At 46.5% G+C, this 18,364-nt stretch overlaps 3 protein-coding genes across 3 annotated transcripts; all 3 read left to right on the top strand.

The window, feature by feature from the left end:
- Window positions 1-2,100: 2,100 nt before the first annotated feature.
- LOC308511027 (T-cell leukemia/lymphoma protein 1A-like) lies at window positions 2,101-2,438 on the top strand (the record flags this gene model as incomplete). The annotated part of the gene is made up of 2 exons (XM_081081037.1): window positions 2,101-2,235; window positions 2,340-2,438. The coding sequence occupies 2 exons, from the start codon at window positions 2,101-2,103 to the stop codon at window positions 2,436-2,438; spliced, it is 234 nt and encodes a 77-aa protein (XP_080937163.1).
- A 9,799-nt stretch (window positions 2,439-12,237) lies between these two features.
- Window positions 12,238-12,576, top strand: LOC308511026 (T-cell leukemia/lymphoma protein 1A-like; the record flags this gene model as incomplete). Its single annotated transcript, XM_081081036.1, has 1 exon — window positions 12,238-12,576. The coding sequence occupies one exon, from the start codon at window positions 12,238-12,240 to the stop codon at window positions 12,574-12,576; it is 339 nt and encodes a 112-aa protein (XP_080937162.1).
- Window positions 12,577-16,771: 4,195 nt separating this feature from the next.
- Window positions 16,772-17,110, top strand: LOC308511025 (T-cell leukemia/lymphoma protein 1A-like; the record flags this gene model as incomplete). The annotated part of the gene is made up of 1 exon (XM_081081035.1): window positions 16,772-17,110. One exon carries the CDS (start codon window positions 16,772-16,774, stop codon window positions 17,108-17,110), a length of 339 nt encoding a protein of 112 aa, XP_080937161.1.
- Window positions 17,111-18,364: the final 1,254 nt, after the last annotated feature.

Raw genomic sequence — 18,364 nt, 5'->3', positions numbered from 1 at the left:
TGGACACACCCTGAAGCCCTCCCATGGTCCCTCTCCAGCTGGCCTACCTCCCGTGTCCCTCCCAGACCTAATGGGGCACCGGTGGGGTGCCTTGGCCTGTCCTGTGCCCTCTCGTAATCTGGGACCCCTCGGGAGATGTCAGAGCCAGTTTTTGACGATCCCTGCAGTCCGGCCTAGGCACCAGGCTGGTGCACGAATTCCCCCAAAAATTAATTCTTTTTTTTGGAGAGGGTAGTATTGGTTGACGAACCTCAGGAGATCAATGAATGAGAATGCTGGTCATTGAAATGAAAACTATTTCCAGTAATGTCTTTGAGCCTTGTCTACTGGGGCAGGGCTTATATTTTCAGGCTTAAGGTCTTTTTCTTTGTCTCTCTCTTTTTAATATAATTTTACTAGAGGCCTAGGTTTTGGGCTTGATTTCCAGTAGGGGCCGTGTGGGAGGCGGCCGATCCGTGATTCTCTTTAATTCAACCACGGAGGTCCTGAAATTGATTTCTGGGTCTCCCTCCGGCTCTCCCTCCCAGCCCTCTCTCTCTGCTGCGATGGTATATGAATTTTATGATCGCTGGACTTTGTTTGGGGCTGTTTAGTGCTAAACACAATTAAAAACTCAAATGCACACAGAGCTTGATGCTAAAGCCGTGATTCGCTCCCATCATGGATGTTTCTCTCCCTCTTGCTTTCCCTTCCTCTCTGAGTGAATAAAAACATTTAAAAAAATATTAGCAATTGTTGCATTCAGATGGTATGCACATTATTTAGAAATAGTTTATTCTATTTTGGTTTAACATACCAAGTGTGTAGTCATTTAAAGACAAACCTAGTGGCCCTGATTGTTTGGCTCAGTGGATAGAGCCTCGGCCTGCGGACTTTAGGTTCCCGGGTTCGATTCCAGTCAAGGGCACACACCCTGGTTGTGGGCTTGATCCCCAGTGTGAGGCGTGCTGGAAGCAGCCGGTCCATGATTCTCTCTCATCATCACTGATGTTTCTATGTCCCTCTCCCTTCCTCTCTAAAATCAATAAAAAAAATATATACAATTTTATAAAAGAGCCAACACCTCCAGATCTGTCATGTGTCGCACAGCAGACACTCTGTCTTGTGACCTCTTTGGGCTTGACCCCTTCGAGGTCAGTATGAGTGTGACATTTGAATTGATTTTTTTTTATACCTTATTTTATTTTATTATTTTACTTTCTTCTCCTAAATGCAAACAGGCACATGACTGACATTTCCTTAGGGACCCATTCATCTTTCCTTCCTAATTTGGAATTGTTTGCCTCAGTCCAGGTCATTGAGCTGGGAGTTGTTTTTTATTTTATTTTTTTCTTCAGAGAGGAATGGAGAGGGAGAGAGTTAGAAACATCCATGATGAGAGAATCATAGATCAGCTGCCTCCTGCAAGTCCCTCACTAGGGATGGAGCCCACATCCTAGGCATGTGCCCTTGACCGGGAATTGAACCCGGGACCCTTCAGTTCGCAGGCAGACACTCTATCCACTGAGCCAACCTGCCTAGGCCCAATTTGACTTTTAAAGGGTGGAAATGCCTTGAAGAAGAACGAAGCATCTCAGCATTCATGTCACAGTGGGAATGACAACTCACCTCACCATTCTTTCCACATTGTTCCTGTAAATGCAGACCCTGACTAATGATGAAGCTTGTAGGTAAACAGCATGTTTGTATAAGAATCCTAGGAACTAATTTTACAAGGTATGAACTCTGACCTTCCCAGTTCTTTGAGATTTGCTGACCTTCAACCTTAGAGCCAGGAGGACAAAGTCTTGGATGACGCACACTGCACAGTCACCTGACAACTTGCAACATCCTTATCAGATTGAAGCCCTGCCCCCTGAACTCTTTGCTCTCTTGGCCTCTCTTTACAGAGCTCTAAAACTTAAAAGAAAGAAAAGTTGAGATTTATAAATTTGCAAAATAAACCAAAGGCAACCACAAACACAACCATAAAAAGCATAAAGATAAAAGCCGAGGTAAAATGCATTTGGAGACCCCATCCCCTGTCTTTCGATACCAGGACCGAAGTAGCGAGAGGGTCTGAGAAGCTGTGGCTGTTGCTCCTTGGACCACGGAGGGGTCATGGCCGAGCTCCCATCGAAGGTGCAGCTCACCTCGCACCCCATCTGCCTGAGGATCCACGTGCCCTTGCTGTATGAGGACGAGAACCAGCACACATGGCTGCATCTCGTCATGGACACAGGAGGTGTCCTGCAAGTACGATTGAGCCAGGAAGACATCCCCAGTGGGCATATCACACTCACCACCAGCTCGCTGACCTCGAGCCCCATGCCTTTGCTGTGGAAGCTCCACCCTGACAGCCGTACCTGGACTGCCTGTGTCGGTTCTGGCGCATCGTGCACCACATCAAGGAGAATGGCATGGAGGAAATGATCCTTGAGTTGAGGGAAGACTCGTAGGACACGTGATAGGGTCCCTGTCTCTTGTCAACCTGAGCCCCAGTCCTGCTGGCCCGCTGGTGGGACGTGTATAGATCTGATAAGCTTTTTAATATGCTCTGTTGTTCTAATTGCCACCCCCTGGGTGCATGAGCACATTGACCTCTCTCTCTCTCTCTCTCTCTCTCTCTCTCTCTCTCTCTCTCCTCTCTCTCTCTGTTTTTTCTTGTTCTTGTTCTTCCTGTTCTTGTTCTTCCTGTTGTTGTTGTTGTTGTTGTTGTTGTTGTTGTTGTTCTTCTTCTTCTTCTTCTTCTTCTTCTTCTTCTTCTTCTTCTTCTTCTCTTTCTCTCTTTCTCACTCTCTCTCTCTCATTCCAAGTCTCTTTGTCTCTCTCTGTCTCTCTCCCTCTCTATCAAATCAATAAAAGCATTTTCAGCCAAACTGGTGTTTCTAAGTGGTTTAGGGATGACCAAAGAACCCGGAGTCATGGTTCGATGCCTGGTCAGGGCACTAACAAGAATTAACCAATAAGCCCAACTTCTTTGGCTCAATGGATAGAGGGTTGGACTGTGGACTCTGAAAGTCAAGGGCACACGCTCTGGTTGTGGGCTCGATCCCCACTAGGGGGCGTGCAGGAGGCAACAGATGTATGATTCTCATCATTGATGTTTCTCTCTCCCTTCCTGTATGAAATCAATCCTATATAATAAAAGCCTAATTTGCTAAGTGTCCAGTTGACCGGTGATCTGTTCAATCAATCAAAGCTTAATATGCAAATAATGTACCAAGGTTGCTCAACTGCTCACTATGTTATGTATTGACCACCCAGGACAAGACATTAGGACTGGTAGGTCAGCTTGCTGCTGGGTTCTGGCTGATCAGGACTGAGTGAGATGTGCTGGACACGCCTTGGAGTCCTCCCATGGTCCCTTCAAAGCTGGCAAACCTCCCGTGTCCTTCTCCAGACCGAATGGGGCACCGTTGGAGTTCCTTGGCCTGGCCTGTCCCTTCTAGTAATCTGGGACCTCTTGGGGGATGTCAGAGAGCCAGTTTCAACCGATCCCTGCAGGCCAGGCCAAGGCACCACACTGGTGCATGAATTCGTGTACCAGGCCTCTAGTAAAAATATATTAAACAAAGAAAGAAAAAGAAAAAGACCTTAAGCTTGAAAATATTAGCCCAGCCCCAGTAGACAAGGCTCGAATACATCACTGGAAATAGTTTTCATTTCAATGACCAGCGTTCTCATTGTTTGATCTCCTGAGGATTGTCAACCGATACTACCCTCTCCAAAAAAATAATGTTTGGGGATTACAGGGGTTTTATGCTGATCATCTCATTCCTTTGAGGAATTATGAGGGATGCAAGGACTCTTCTCCTGAATGCTCGAACCTGCTCTATGTGTGGCTTTAGCATCTTGCTATGTGTGCATTTGGGTTTTTAATTATGTTTAGCAAAAAAGAACCCTAAAGAAAGGCCAGCGCTCATAAAATTCATCTAGCATCGCACCAGAGAGAGGTGGCTGGAGAGGGAGCTGGAGGGATCCTCAGATAACAATTTCAGGGCATCCATGGTTGCATTAAAGAGATCACTGACTGCTGATTAAATTCTCCTCTTGCAGGAAAGTGTTTGCAAATGCAAATTGAGACCTTTAAGGCTGAGGATTGGGGAGGATGAGGGATGGGTTTCTCAGGTGTGTTTCACATATTCAAATATTGCAAATAGGGCCCAGCCAGCGTGGTTCAGTGGCTGAGTGTGGCTCAGAGGTTGATCATCGACCTATCAACCAGGAGGTCATGGTTCGATTCCTGGTCAAGGGTACACGCCCGGGTTGCAGGCTCGATCGCCAGTAGGGGGCTTGGGGGAGGCGGCCGATCCGTGATTCTCTCTCATAATGTATGTTTCTCTCTCTCCCTCTCTCTTTCCCTTCCTCTCTGAGTCAATAAAATTATTTTAAAAGTATTAGCAATCGTTGCATTTAGATGACATGCACAATGTATTAAAATAGTTTATTATTCTTTTGGTTTAATATACCAGATGGGTAGTTATTTAAAGATGACCTAGCACCCAAGCTGGTTTGCCTCAGTGGATACAGCGTCCCGCCTTTTTTTTCAAATATATTTGTATTGATTTCAGAGAGGAAGGGAGAGGGAGAGAGTTAGAAACATCCATGATGAGAGAGTCATGGATTGGCAGCCTCCTGCAAGTCCCTCACTGGGAATCAAGCCCACATCCTGGGCATGTGCCCTTAACCGGGAATTGAACACGGGACCCTTCAGTTCGCAGGCCAACACACTATCTACTGAGCCACACCGGCCAGCAACGATTTGACTTTTTCAAAGGGTGGAAATGCCTTGACTCATCTCAGCATTCATGTCACAGTGGGAATTACATCTCACCTCCCCATTCTTTCCACATTGTTTCTGTAAATGCAGACTCTGACTAATAATGAAGCTTGTAGATAAACAGGCTGGTTGTATTGAATCCCAGGAACTTATTTTGAAGATAGGAACTCTGTCCTTCCAAGTTCTGGGAGATTTGCTGAACTTCGACCTTAGAACCAGGAGGACAAAGTCTAGGATGACGCACACTGGACCATCACCTGACCACTTGCAAGGTCCTTATCAGATTGGATTGTGCCTGTGGGCACGTAAAGTACTTCTCAAGCCCCGCACCCTGACCTCTTTGCTCTGTTTGGCCTCTCCGTCCTTATAAAAGCCTCTGCCTGCACTGAAATGTGAAGTCGGATTTTGGGATGAGCTTCCTCCATCTGCTCAGGTTGCCAGCACCTGAATAAACCTCTTTCCTTCCTCACCAACACCTGTCTCATGGGACTGGTTTCTGGGGTGTGAGTCAGGGGAACCTTGTTTTTTCTGGACACATTCCTGGTACATGGACCTCTGGGAATATGTCTATCATGGTCATGTTCTTTCTTCTGCAGGTGACAGGGGAAGCAGAGACCAGTCACATTGGAAAGGAGAGAAGAACGGTGTTTTACCTTCAGAGCAAGAAGAACAGTTAAGAAAAAGATGGATGGGAGGAGGAAGGATTGGGAATGGAGTCTGATCTGAGGGAGCAATTTGGACTTTGTGGACTGAAGTGTGTTTAGCAGCAAAACCATAGAGCTCTTGCGAAGAGCATGGCTGAGGTTTGGGGAAGGGAGAGATCATTCTATAAGTGATGTTATGAGATCTCAGGAATCCTACTTGCTCTTTCACCTGTCTCATTGCTTTGTGTTTTCCTTGTCAGCTATCCTGTCACTGAATATTTTGGTCTTGCCTCTCTCACAAGCTCTTGAGAAGCCAGAACCCAACTGGACACTGACGTCAGTTTTGTTACTCTGCCAGCAGTTAGAGGTAAAGCATATTATTTTGCATGTGGTGGGTTGTTCTATGTTTTGTGAGTTCTCTCTGAGATGATCAGAAAGAAGGTGGTGGTGTCAGGACAAAAAGAAAAGTTGAACCAACTACAAAGTTTTAATTAAGAATAAAAGAAAAGTAAAGAAAGAATAGAAAAGAAGAGAAAAGAGCCTGACTGGCATGGCTCAGTTGTTTATCTTAAACCTAGGAACCAGGAGATGTCGATTTGATACCCATTCATGGCACATGCCGGGGTTACAGTCTTGATCCCCAGTAGGCAGCATGCAGTAGGAAACCAATCCTTGATTCTCTGTCATCATTGATCTTTCTCTTTCTCTCCCTCTGCCTTCCTCTCTGAAATCAGAAAAACTATATGAAAAAAATGGAAAAATAGTCATGGCACTGTAAAGTATAGCCTTGAGTCAATGTAATCCTACATTTAAAAAAGGCTAATATGCAAAAAGACCAAATGGCAGAACAACTGGTCGCTATGACACACAGAGACCACCTGGGGCAGATGCTCATGCAGGAGCTGTCCACTGGTGGTCAGTGCACTCCCACAGGGGGTAGCACCGCTCAGCCAAAGCCAGACTTACAGCTGCCGAGCACAAGAGCAGGTGGCAGCCTCCACGGCAGCACTAAAGCTGGCCTAAGGTGTCAGTTGGAGATCCCTCAAGGGGTCCTCGACTGGGAGACACTGCAGGGTTGCCTGAGTGAGCCTCTAGTAGTATTATAATAATTGTGTATCGTGTCAGATGGGTATGAGATTAATTGCATGATTTCTTAGTCCATTATATAATGTCTAATCATGGGGGTGTACCCCTGAAATGAACCTAATGTTCTATGTCAACTCTCATTTAAAAAATGTTTTACAAATTCTATTGGACCATGTTACCTTCATAGAGTCATATTTTACATTAAGTACATTTTGTACAGGTTGTTCGAGAAGAGAGATCTAAAACTAAAGAGAAAGAAAAGTTGAGATTTATAAATTTTCAAAATAAAAAAAAAGGCAACCACAAACACAACACTAAAAACCAAAAAGATAATAGCCGAGGTATAATGCCTTTGGAGACCCAATCCCCTGTCTTTCGATGCCAGGACCGAAGTAGGGAGAGGCTCTGAGAAGCTGTGGCTGTTGCCCCTTGGACCACGGAGGGGTCATGGCCGAGCTCCCGTCGAAGGTGCACCTCACCTCACACCCCATCTGCCTGAGGATCCGTGGGCACTCAGTATATGAAGATGAGAACCACCGCACATGGCTACATCTCATCATGGACACAGGAGGTGACCTGCAAGTACGGTTGTGGCAGGACGACATCCCCAGTGGGTATACCGCACTCACTACCAGCCCTAGGACCTCAAGCACCATGCCTTCGATGTGGACACTCCACGTTGGCAGCCAGTACGTGGACTCCATGGGCCAGTTCTGGCGCATCGTGCACCACGTCAAGGAGGATGACATGGAGGAAATGATCCTTGAGCTGATGGACAACTCGTAGGACACATGATGGGGTCCCTGGCTCTTGTCAACCAGAGCCCCAGTCCTACTGGCCTGCCGGTGGGAAGTGTATAGTTCTGTTCACCTTTTTACTAAGCTCTGTTGTTCTATCTGCCACCCCCTAGGTGCGAGGGCACATTGATGTCTCTCTCTCTCTCTCTCTCTCTCTCTCTCTCTCTCTCTCTCTCTCTCTCCTTGTTCTTCTTGTTTTTCTTCTTCTTCTTCTTCTTCTTTTCTTCTTCTTCTTCTCCTTTCTATCTCTCCCTGTCTCTTTGTCTCGCTGACCTCTTGTCTCTCTCCGATTCTCTCAAATCAATAAAAGCATTATGAGCAAAGCTGATGTTTATCAGTGGTTGAGGGACGACCTATGAACCCGGAGGTCACGGTTCAATTCCTAGGCAGGGCACAGACCAGAATGAACCAATGAGCCCTAGGTTTTTTAGCTCAGTGGATAGAGGGTTGGACAGTGGACTCTGTAAGGTCCCAGGTTAGATTCTGGTGATGGGCACATGCTCTGGTTGTGGGCTCAATCCCCAGGAGGGGGTGTGCAGGAGGCACTCGATGTATGATTCTCTCTCATTATTGATGTTTCTCGCTTCCTTCCTGTATGAAATCAATCCCATATAATAAAAGCCTAATATGCGAAGTGTCCAGTCTACCGGTCATCTGTTCAAACAATCAAAGCATAATATGTAAATGATATACTAAGGTTGCTCAACTGCTCACTGTGACATGCATTGACCACCAGGGAGAAAACATTCACTTGTAGGTCAGCTTGCTGCTAGAGTCTGGCTGACCGGGACTGAGTGAGCAGGGTAGGCATGCCCTGAAGCCCTCCTATGATCCCGCCCCAGCTGTCCAAACTCCCACATCTCACCCCAGCCCCGACCATGCACCGGTTGGGTTCCTTGGCCTGGCCTGTGCCCTCTCGTTATCTGGGACCTCTCTGGGGATGTCAGAAAGTTCATTTCGGCCAATCCTCACAGGCCAGGCTGAGACACCACACTGGGGCACGAATTCGTGCACTGACCTCTAGTAAAAATATATGAAACAGAGTAAGAGAAAGAAAAAGACTTTAAGCTTGAAAATATTAGCCCATGCCGGGTAGACAAGGCTCAACGACATCACTGGAAATAGTTTTCATTTCAATGACCAGTGTTCTTTGTTTGATCTCCTGAGGTTCATCAACCAATACTACCTCTGCAAAAAAAGAAGAAGTGTTTGGGGGATTACGGTCAATGCCAGGGCTCCTCTCCTGAAGGCATGAGAAAGCTCTGTGTGTAGCTTTAGCGTCTAGCTCTGTGTGCATTTGGGTATTTAATTGTGTTTAGCACTAAACAGCCCCCAACAAAGCCCAACGATCATAAAATTCATCTACCATCGAACCAGACAGAGGCGGCCGGCGGAGGGCCCAAGGGGAACCCCACAAATCAATTTCAGGGCATCCATGGTCGTATTAAGGAGATCACTGAGTACTGATTACATTCTCCTCTTGCAAAAAAGTGTGTGAAAATGCAAATTGAGACCTGTAAGGCTGAGGACTGGCGAGCGTGAGGGAAGTGTTTCTAAGATGTGTTGCTCATATTGAAAATATTGCACTTCCGGCCCGGCCCGGCTGGCTCAGTGGTTGAGCATCCACCTATCGACCAGGAGGTCATGGTTCGATTCCTGATCAAGGCCACATGCCCAGGTTTTGGGCTTGATCGCCAGTAGGGGGCATGTGGGAGGCGGCCTATCCGTGATTCTTTCTCATCGTGGATCTGTCTCTCCCTCTAGCTTCTCCTTCCTCTCTGAGTCACTAAAAATATTTAAAAAAATTATAACCCCGTGTTGCATTCAGATTAAATGCACATTGTTTTAAAATAGTTAATTATTTTTTGGTTAACATACCAGGTGAGTAGTCATTTAAAGACGACATAGCACCCTAGGGGGTTTGGCTCAGTGGATAGAGCGTCACTGTTTTTTTTCAAACACTTTTTTATTGATTTCAGAGAGAAAGGGAGAGGCAGAACGTTAGAAAGATCCATGATGAGAGAATCATGGATCGGCTTCCACATGCAAGTCCCTCACAGGGGATCAAGCCCACACCTGGGCATGTGCCCTTGACTGGGAATCAAACCCGGGGCCCTTAATTTCGCAGGTTGACACTCTATCCACTGAGCCAAACCAGCAAGGGCCTATTGGACTTTTTCAAAGGGTGGAAATGCCTTGAAGAAGAACAAAGCATCTCAGTATTCATGTCACAGTAATTACATGAATTCATGTAATTCATGGGAATTACAACTCACTTCGACATTCTTTCCACATTGTTCCTGTAAATGCAGACTCTGACTAATAATAAAGCTTGTAGATAAACAACCTGTTTGTATAAGAATCCTAGGAACAAATATTATAAGGTATGAACTCTGACCTTCCCAGTTCCGATATATTTGCTGAACTTCGACCTTAGAACCAGGAGGACAATGTCTAGGATGATGCACACTGGACTGTCACCTGACCACTTGCAAGATCCTCATCATATTGGAATGTGCCTGTAGGCATGTAGTGCCCTTCTCAAGCCTCATCCCCTAACCTCTTTGCTCTGTTTGGCCTCTCCCGCCTTATAAAAGTCTCAGCCTGTTCTGATATGTGCAGATGAGTTTGGGACTAGCTTCCCCCATCTTCTCAGGTTGCCGGCACCTTTATAAACCTCTTTCCTTCCTGAGGACCAGCTGTTTCCAGGGACTGGTTTCTGGGGTGTGAGTGAGTGGTACCTCGTTTTTCTGGACACATTCCTTATACATGGACTCCTGGGAAGATGTGTATCATCTCATGTTCTTTCTTCTGCAGTTGACAGGGGGAAGCAGATACTGGTCACAGAGCAAAGTAGCGAAGAAGGGTGTTTTGGCTTCAGAGCAGGAAGAACAGGTAAGAAAAAGATGTACGGGAGAAGGAGGAGAAAGGTTGGGGGATGGAGTCTGATCTGAGGGAGGAATTTGGACTTTGTGGACTGAAGTGATTTTAGCAGCACAACCATACAGCTCTTGACAAGAACATGGCTGAGCTTTGGGGAAGGGAGAGATCATTCTGGGAGTGATGTTAAGAAACCTCAGGAATCCTCCTTGCTGTTTCACCTGTCACTTTCTTCCTGTTTGTCCGATCAGCTATTCCAGGTATCTCTTTGTCCCTGAATATTTTGGTCTTGCCTCTCTCACCAGCAATTGAGAAGCAAGACCACTGTTAAGAAGCCCACCGGGACACAGACGTTAGCTTTGTTCTTCTGCCAGCTGTTAAAGGTAAAGCATATTATTTGCATGCGGTGGGTTGTTCTATGGTTTGTGATTTCACTCTGAGATGATGAGAAAGAAGGTGTTGGTGTCAGGACAAAAAGAAAAGTTAAACAACTACAAAGTTTTAATTAAGAGAAAAAGAAAAGGAAAGAAAAGAGAAGAAAAGAAAAGGAAAGAAAAGAGAAGAAAAGGAAAGGAAAGAAAAGAAAAGAAGTGAAAAGAGCCCGGCTGGAGTGGCTCAGTTGTTTAGCTTAAACCTAGGAACCAGGAAATCTCAGTTTGATTCCTGTTCTGGGCATATGCCCGAGTTACAGTCCTGATCCCCAGTAGGGGCATGCAGGAGGCAAACAATCCCGAATCTCTGTCATCTTTGATCGTTCTCTCTCTCGCTCCCTCTCCCCTCCTCTCCGAAATCAGTAAAACTATATGAAAAAAAATGGAAGAATAGTCATGGCATTATAAAGTAGAGCATTGAGTCAATCCAATATAATGAAAGGCTAAAATGCATACCACCCAAACAGAAGAATGACTGGCTGCTATGACACACACTGACCACTGGGGGCAGATGTTCATGGCAGGACCTGTCCACTGGTGGTCAGTGCACTCTCACAGGGGGAGTACTGCTCAGCCAAAAGCCAGGCTCAAAGCTGCTGAAACAGAGGACGAGGGGGATCCTCCACGGCAGCACAAAATTGGGCCTCAGCCGTCAGTTGGACATCCCTCAAGGGGTCCCAGACTGTTTTAGGCCAGAGGGCTGACTGAGGGACCCCCCAAGTGCATGAATTTTTGGCAGTTAAACTCTAGTAATCCTATATAATAAAAGGGTAATATGCAAATTGACCCTAACAGCAGAACGACTAGGAATGACTTTGACACACACTGACCACCAGGGGGTAGACGCTCAATGCAGGAGCTGCCCCCTGGTGGTCAGTGTGCTCCCACAGGGGAAGCTCTTCTCAGCCACAAGCCAGGCTGACGACTGCCAGTACAGCGGTGTTGGTGGGAGCCTCTCCTGCCACCTCAGCAACGCTAAGGATTTCAGACTGCAGCTTAGGCCTACTCTCTACAGGAAAGTGGACATCCCAGGAGGGCTCCTGGGCTGCCAGAGGAATGTCTGACTGCCAGCTTAGGCCCAATCCCATGGGAAGCAGGCCTAAGCCATCAGATGGTCATCCCCCGAGGGTCCCAGACTGCAAGAGGGCAAGGCTAGGCTGAGGTACCCCTCGAGTGCACAAATTTCTAGGCATCGGGCTTCGAGTATGATAATAACTGTGTATGGTGTCAGATGGGTATGAGGTTAATTGCATGCTTTCTTACTCCATTATATAATGTCTAATCATTGGGGTGTACTCCTGAAATGAACCTAAGATTGTATGTCAACTGTCATTTAAAAAATGATTTTAAAATTCCCTAGGACCATGTTACCTTCATAGAGTAACATTTTACCTTAAGTACGTTTTGTACAGTTTGTTCTAGAAGAGAGATCTAAATCTAAAAATGAAAGAAAAGTTGAGATTTATAAATTTGCAAAATAAACCAAAGGCAACCACAAACACAACCGCAAAAACCATAAAGATAAACGCCGAGGTAAAATGCGTTTGGAGACCCCATCCCCTGTCTTTCGATACCAGGACCGACGTAGCGAGAAGCTGAGAAGCTGTGGCTGTTGCTCCTTTGACCACGAAGTGGTCATGGCTGAGTTCCTGTCGAAGGTGTACCTCATCGTGCACCCCAACTCCCTTAGGCTCCATGGGCCATCAGTGTACAAGGACGATAAGCAGCGCATGTGGCTGCATCTCGCCATTGAGACAGGAGGTGTCCTGCAAGTACGATTGCGCCAGGAAAACATCCCCCTTGAGAATATTCCACTCATCAACAGACCACAGACCTCGAGCACCATGCCTACATGTTGGACGCTCCAGCATGACAGCCAGTACCTGGACTCCATGGGCCGGTTCTGGCGCATCGTGCACCACATAGAGGAGGATGACATGGAGGAAATGATCCTTGAGCTGATGGACAACTCGTAGGACATGTGATGGGGTCCCTGGATCTTGTCAACCTGATCCCCAGTCCTACTGGCCTGCAGTTCGGACGTGTATAGTTCTGTTCAACTTTTTACTAAGCTCTGTTCTTCTATCTGCCATCCCCTGGGTGCGAGGGCACCTTGATGTAACTCTCTATTTCTCTCTCTCTCTCTTTTTCTTCTTCTTCAGCTTCTTCTTCTTTTTCTTCTTTTTATTGTCCTTCTTCTACTTTCTCTCTCTCTCTCTGTCTCTTTCTCTCTCTCACTCTCTCCTTCTCTCTCCATCTCTCATATCAATAAAAGCATTTTGAGCCAAGCTGTTGTTTCTCAGTGGTTCAGGGACGACCTATGAACCCTGAGGTCACGATTCAATTCCTGGTAAGGGCACAGACAAGAATTGACCAATGAGCCCCAGCTTGTTTGGCTCAGTGGATAGAGGGTTGGACTGTGGACTTTGGACGGCCCCAGGTTCAATTCTGGTCAAGGGCATATGCACTGGTTGTGGGCTCGATCCCCAGTCAGGGGCGTGCAGGAGGTACCCGATGTATGATTCTCTCTCATCATTGATATTTCTCCCTCCCTTCTTGTATGAAATCAATCCTATGTAATAAAAGCCTAATATGCTAAGTGTCCAGTCGACTGGTCATCTGTTGCTGGGGTCTGGCTGATCGGGACTGAGTGAGACAGGCTGGACATGCCCTGGAGCACTACAAGGTCCCTCCCCAGCTGGCCAACTTTCCGTGTCCCTCCCCAGACATAATGGGGCACCAGTGGGGTGCCTTGGCCTGTCCTGTGCCCTCTCATAATCTGGGACCCCTCAGGAGATGTCAGAGAGCCAGTATTGGCCCAATACTGCAGGCCAGGTTGAGGGACCTCACTGGTGCATGAATTCGTGCAACAGGCCTCTAGTAAAAATATATTAAACAGAGAAAGTAAAAGCAAAGGACCTTAAGCCTGAAAATATTAGCCCAGCACCGGTAGCCAAAGCTCAAGACATCACTGGAAATAGTTTTCTTTTCAATGACCAGCGTTCTCATTGTTTGATCTCCTGAGGTTCCTCAACTGACACTACACGATCCAAAATAAGAAGGGATGTTTGCGGGATTACGGGTGTTTTATACTGATCATCTCTTTCCTTTGAGGAATTACGAGGGATGCCAGGGTTCGTCTCCTGAAGGCTCGAACTGGCTCTGTGTATGGTTTGGCATCTAGCTCTGGATGCATTTGGGTTTTTAGTTGTGTTTAGTACTAAACAGCCCCAAACTTAGCCCAGCAATCATAAAATTGATCTAGCATCGCACCAGAGAGAGGCGGCAGGATAGGGAGCTGGAGGGAGCCCCAGAAATCAATTTCAGGGCATCCATGGTTGCATTAAAGAGATCACTGACTGCTGATTAAGTTCTCCTCTTGCAGGAAAGTGTTTGGAAATGAACATGAAGACTTTTAAAGCAGAGGACTGGGGAGCGTGAGGGATGTGTTTCTAAGGTGTATTTCTCATATTCAAAATACTGCACTTCCGGCCCGGCCATCGTGGCTCAGTGCCTGAGTGTTGACAGAACAACCAGGAGGTCACGGTTCGATTCCCGGTCAAGGGCACATGCCTGGGGGTGCGGGCTCTATCCCCAGGAGCAGGTGTGTGGGAGGCGGCCAATGCGAGATTCTTTCTCATCAAGGATGTTTCTCTCCCTCTCGCTTTTCCTTCCTCTCTGAGTCAATACAAACTTTTAAAAAAATATTAGGCAAGTGTTGCATTAACATTAAATGCATATTATTTTACAATGGATTATTATTTATTTGGTTTAACATACTAGGTGGGTGTTCATTTAAAGTGGACCTAGCACCTAAGCTGGTTTGGCTCAGTGAATAAAGCGTCGGCATTCAGTAGGAAGGCTGACACTCTATCCACTGAGCCAAACCGGCCATGGACTATTTGACTTTTTCAAACAGTGGAAACGCCTTGAAGAAGAATGAAGCATCATAGCATTCCTGTCACAGTGGGATTTCCAACTCAACTCATCATTCTTTTCACATTGTTCCTGTAAATGCAGACTCTGACTAATAATGAAAATTGTAGGTAAACAACCTGTTTGCATAAGAATCCTAGGAACAAATTTTACAAGGTATGAACTCTGACCTTCCCAGTTCTGAAAGATTTGATGACCTTCAACTTTAGAAACAGGAGGACAAAGTCTAGGATGACGCACGCTGGACCGTCACCTGACCACTTGCAAGGTCCTTATCAGATTGGAAAGTGCCTGTTATCACGTAGAGAACTTCTCAAGCCCCGCCCCCTGACCTCTTTTCTCTGTTTGGCCTCTCCCTCCTTATAAAAGTCTCTGCCTGCACTGAGATGTGCAGACAGGTTTTCGGACTAGCATCCTCCATCTTCTCAGGGTGCCAGCAAGGGAATAAACCTCTTTCCTTCCTGACCACCACCTGTATCACGGGACTGGTTTCTGGTGGGTAATTCAGGGGAACCTTGTTTTTCTGGACTCATTCCTAGTACATAGACTCCATGGAACAGGTGTATCATGGCCATTTTCTTTCTTCTGCAGGTGACAGAGGGAAGCAGAGACCGGTCACAGAGGAAAGGAACGAAGAACGGTGCTTTGCCTACAGAGGAAGAAGAACAGGCAAGAAAAAGATGGATAGTAGGAGGAGGAGGAAGGATTGGGGATGGAGTCTGATCTGAGGGAGGAATTTGGACTTTGTGGTCTGAAGTGAGTTTAGCAGCAAAACTATACAGCTGTTGCCAAGAGCATGGCTGAGGTTTGGGGAAGGGAGAGATCATTCTATCAGTGATGTCATGAGACCTTGGGAATCCTACTTGCTGTTTCACCTGTCACTTTGCTTCCTGTTTTCCTGATCAGCTATCCCAGGTGTCTGTCTGTCCCTGAATATTTTGGTCTTGCCTCTCTCACCAGCACTTGAGAAGCAAGGCCGCAGTTAAGAAGCCCACCTGGATGCAGACGTTAGCTTTGTTCCTCTGCCAGCTCTAAGAGGTAAAGCATGTTATTTACACAAGATGGGTTGTTCTATGGTTTGTGAGTTCCCTCTGAGATGATCAGAAAGAAGGTGGTGTTGTCAGGACAAAAAGAAGAGTTGAGCCAACTACAAAGTTTTAATTAACAAAAATTGAAAAGGAAAGGAAAGAAAAGACAGGAAAATAAAAGAGCCCGGCTGGCATGGCTCAGTTTTTTTAGCTTAAACCAAGGACCTGGAGATGTGGATTTGGTTCCCAGTCATGGCACATCCCCGGGTTACAGTCTTGATCCCCAGTAGGGGGCATGCAGGAGGCACCCAATCCTTGATTCTCTGTCATCATTGATCTTTCTTTCTCTCCCTCTCCCTTTCTCTCTGAAATCAGTAAAACTATATGTAAAATACGAAAGAATAGTCATGGCACAGTAAAGTAGAGCATTGAGTCAATGCAATTGTATATAATAAAAGGCTAATATGCTAATCGACCAAACAGCAGAATGACTGGTCGCTATGACACGCACTGACCACTAGGGGAAGATGCTCATGAGAAGAGCTGACCAAAGGGTGCTCAGTGCACTCGCACAGGGGGAGCGCCGTTCATCCAAATGCCAGGCTCACAGGTGCCGAGCACCGAGGGGTTGATGGGAGCCTCCATGGCATCACTAAAACGGGCCTAAACTGTCAGTTGGACATTCCTCAAACGGTCTTGGACTGGGAAAGGCTGAAGGGTTGGCTGAGCGACCCCCCTGAGTGCATAAATTTTGTGCACTGAAACTCTAGTATTATTATAATAACTGTGTATGGTGTCAGATGGATATGGGATTAATTCCATGATTTCTTAGTCCATTATATAATGTCTAATCATTGGGGTGTACCCCTGAAATGAACCTAAGGTTCTATGTTAACTGTCACTTAGAAATGTTTTTAAAATTCCATAGGACTATGTTACCTTAATAGAGTCATATTTTACCTCACGTACTTTTTGTACAGTTTGTTCGAGAAGAGAGATCTAAAACTGAAAAGAAAGACAAGTTGAGATTTATAAATTAGCAAAATAAACCAAAGGCAACCACAAACACAACCGTAAAAACCATAAAGATAAAAGCCGAGGTAAAATGCGTTTGGAGACCCCATCCCCTGTCTTTTTGATACCAGGACCAAAGTAGCGAAAGGCTCTGAGAAGCTGTGGCTGTTGCTCTGTGGACCACGGAGGGGTCATGGCCGAGCTCCCATCGATCGTGCACCTCACCTCGCACCCCATGTACCTGAGTATTCGTGGGCCCTCGGTTTATGAGGACGAGAACCAGCGCACATGGCTGCATCACGTCATAGACACAGAAGATCCCATTCTAGTACAGTTGTGCCCGGACGACCACCCCACTGAGCATAATGGACTCCCCAACAGCCCACTGACTTCGAGCACCATGCCTTCCTACTGGACGATCCACCTTCACAGCATGTACCTGGACTCCATGGACCGATTCTGGCGCATCGTGCTCCACGTGATGAAGGATGACATGGAGGAAATGATCCTTGAGCTGATGGATGACTCTTAGGACATGTGATGGGATCCCTGGCTCTTGTCAACATGAGCCGCAGTCTTGCTGGCCCACTGGTGGGACGTGTATAGTTCTGTTCAACTTTTTAATGAGTTTCATTGTTCTACCTGCCACCCTCTCTGTGTGAGGGTACATTGATCTCTCTCTCTCTCTCTGTCTCTCTCTCTCTTTCTTCTTCTTGTTGTTCTTGTTGTTCCTGTTATTCTTCTACTTTTCTTCTTCTTCTTCTTCTTCTTCTTCTTCTTCTTCTTCTTCTTCTTCCTCCTCCTCCTCCTCCTCCTCCTCCTCCTCCTCCTCCTCCTTCTTCTTCTTCTTCTTCTTCTTCTTCTTCTTCTTCTTCTTCTTCTTCTTCTTTCTTCTTCTTCTTCTTCTTCTTCTTCTTCTTCTTCTTCTTCTTCTTCTTTTCTCTCTCTCTCTCTCTCTCTCTCTCTCTCTCTCTCTCTCTCTCTCTCTGTCTCTCTCCCACTCTCACAAATCAATTAAACCATTTTGAGCCAAGCTGGGGTTTCTCACTGGTTGAGGGACAAACTATGAACCTGGAGGTCATGGTTCGGTTCCTGGTCAGGGCACAGACAAGAATTGACCAATGAGTCCTAGTTTGTTTGTCTCAGTGGATAGAGGGTTGGACTGTGGAGTCTGGAAGGTCCCAGGTTCGATTCTGGTCAAGGGCACACGCTCTGGTTGTGGGCTCGATTCCCAGTAGGGAGTGTGCATGAGGCACCCGATGTATGATTCTGTCTCATCATTGATGTTTCTCGCTCCCTTCCTGTATGAAATCAGTACTATATAATAAAAGCCTAATATGCTAAGTGTCCAGTCGACTGGTCATTTGTTCAACCAATCAAAGCATAATATGCACATGATATACTAAGGTTGCTCAACTGCTCTCTATGACACACTTTGATCACCAGGGAAAAGACATGCAGACTGGTAGGTCAGCTTGCTGCTGGGGTCTGGCTGATCATGACTGAGTGAGATGGGCTGGACACACCCTGGAGCCCTCCCATGTTCCCTCCCCAGCTTGCCAACCTCCCGAGTCTCTCCCCAGATATAATGGTGCACCGGTGGGGTCCTTTGGCCTGGCCTGTGGCCTCTCGTAACCTGGGACCCCTTCGGGGGATTTCAGAGAGCCAGTTTCCACCGATCACCCCAGGCACCACACTAGTGAATGAATTCGTGCAGCGGGCCTCTGGTAAAAACTATATTCAACAGAGAAAGACCAAGAAAAGACCTTAAGCCTGAAAATATTAG

This window comes from Myotis nattereri (assembly GCF_964212035.1).
Source record: "Myotis nattereri genome assembly, chromosome: X".
In the NCBI taxonomy this organism is placed as follows: domain Eukaryota; kingdom Metazoa; phylum Chordata; class Mammalia; order Chiroptera; family Vespertilionidae; genus Myotis; species Myotis nattereri.
Note: the sequence above shows the minus strand (reverse complement) of the source record. Positions and strands in the feature narration are given on the sequence as shown.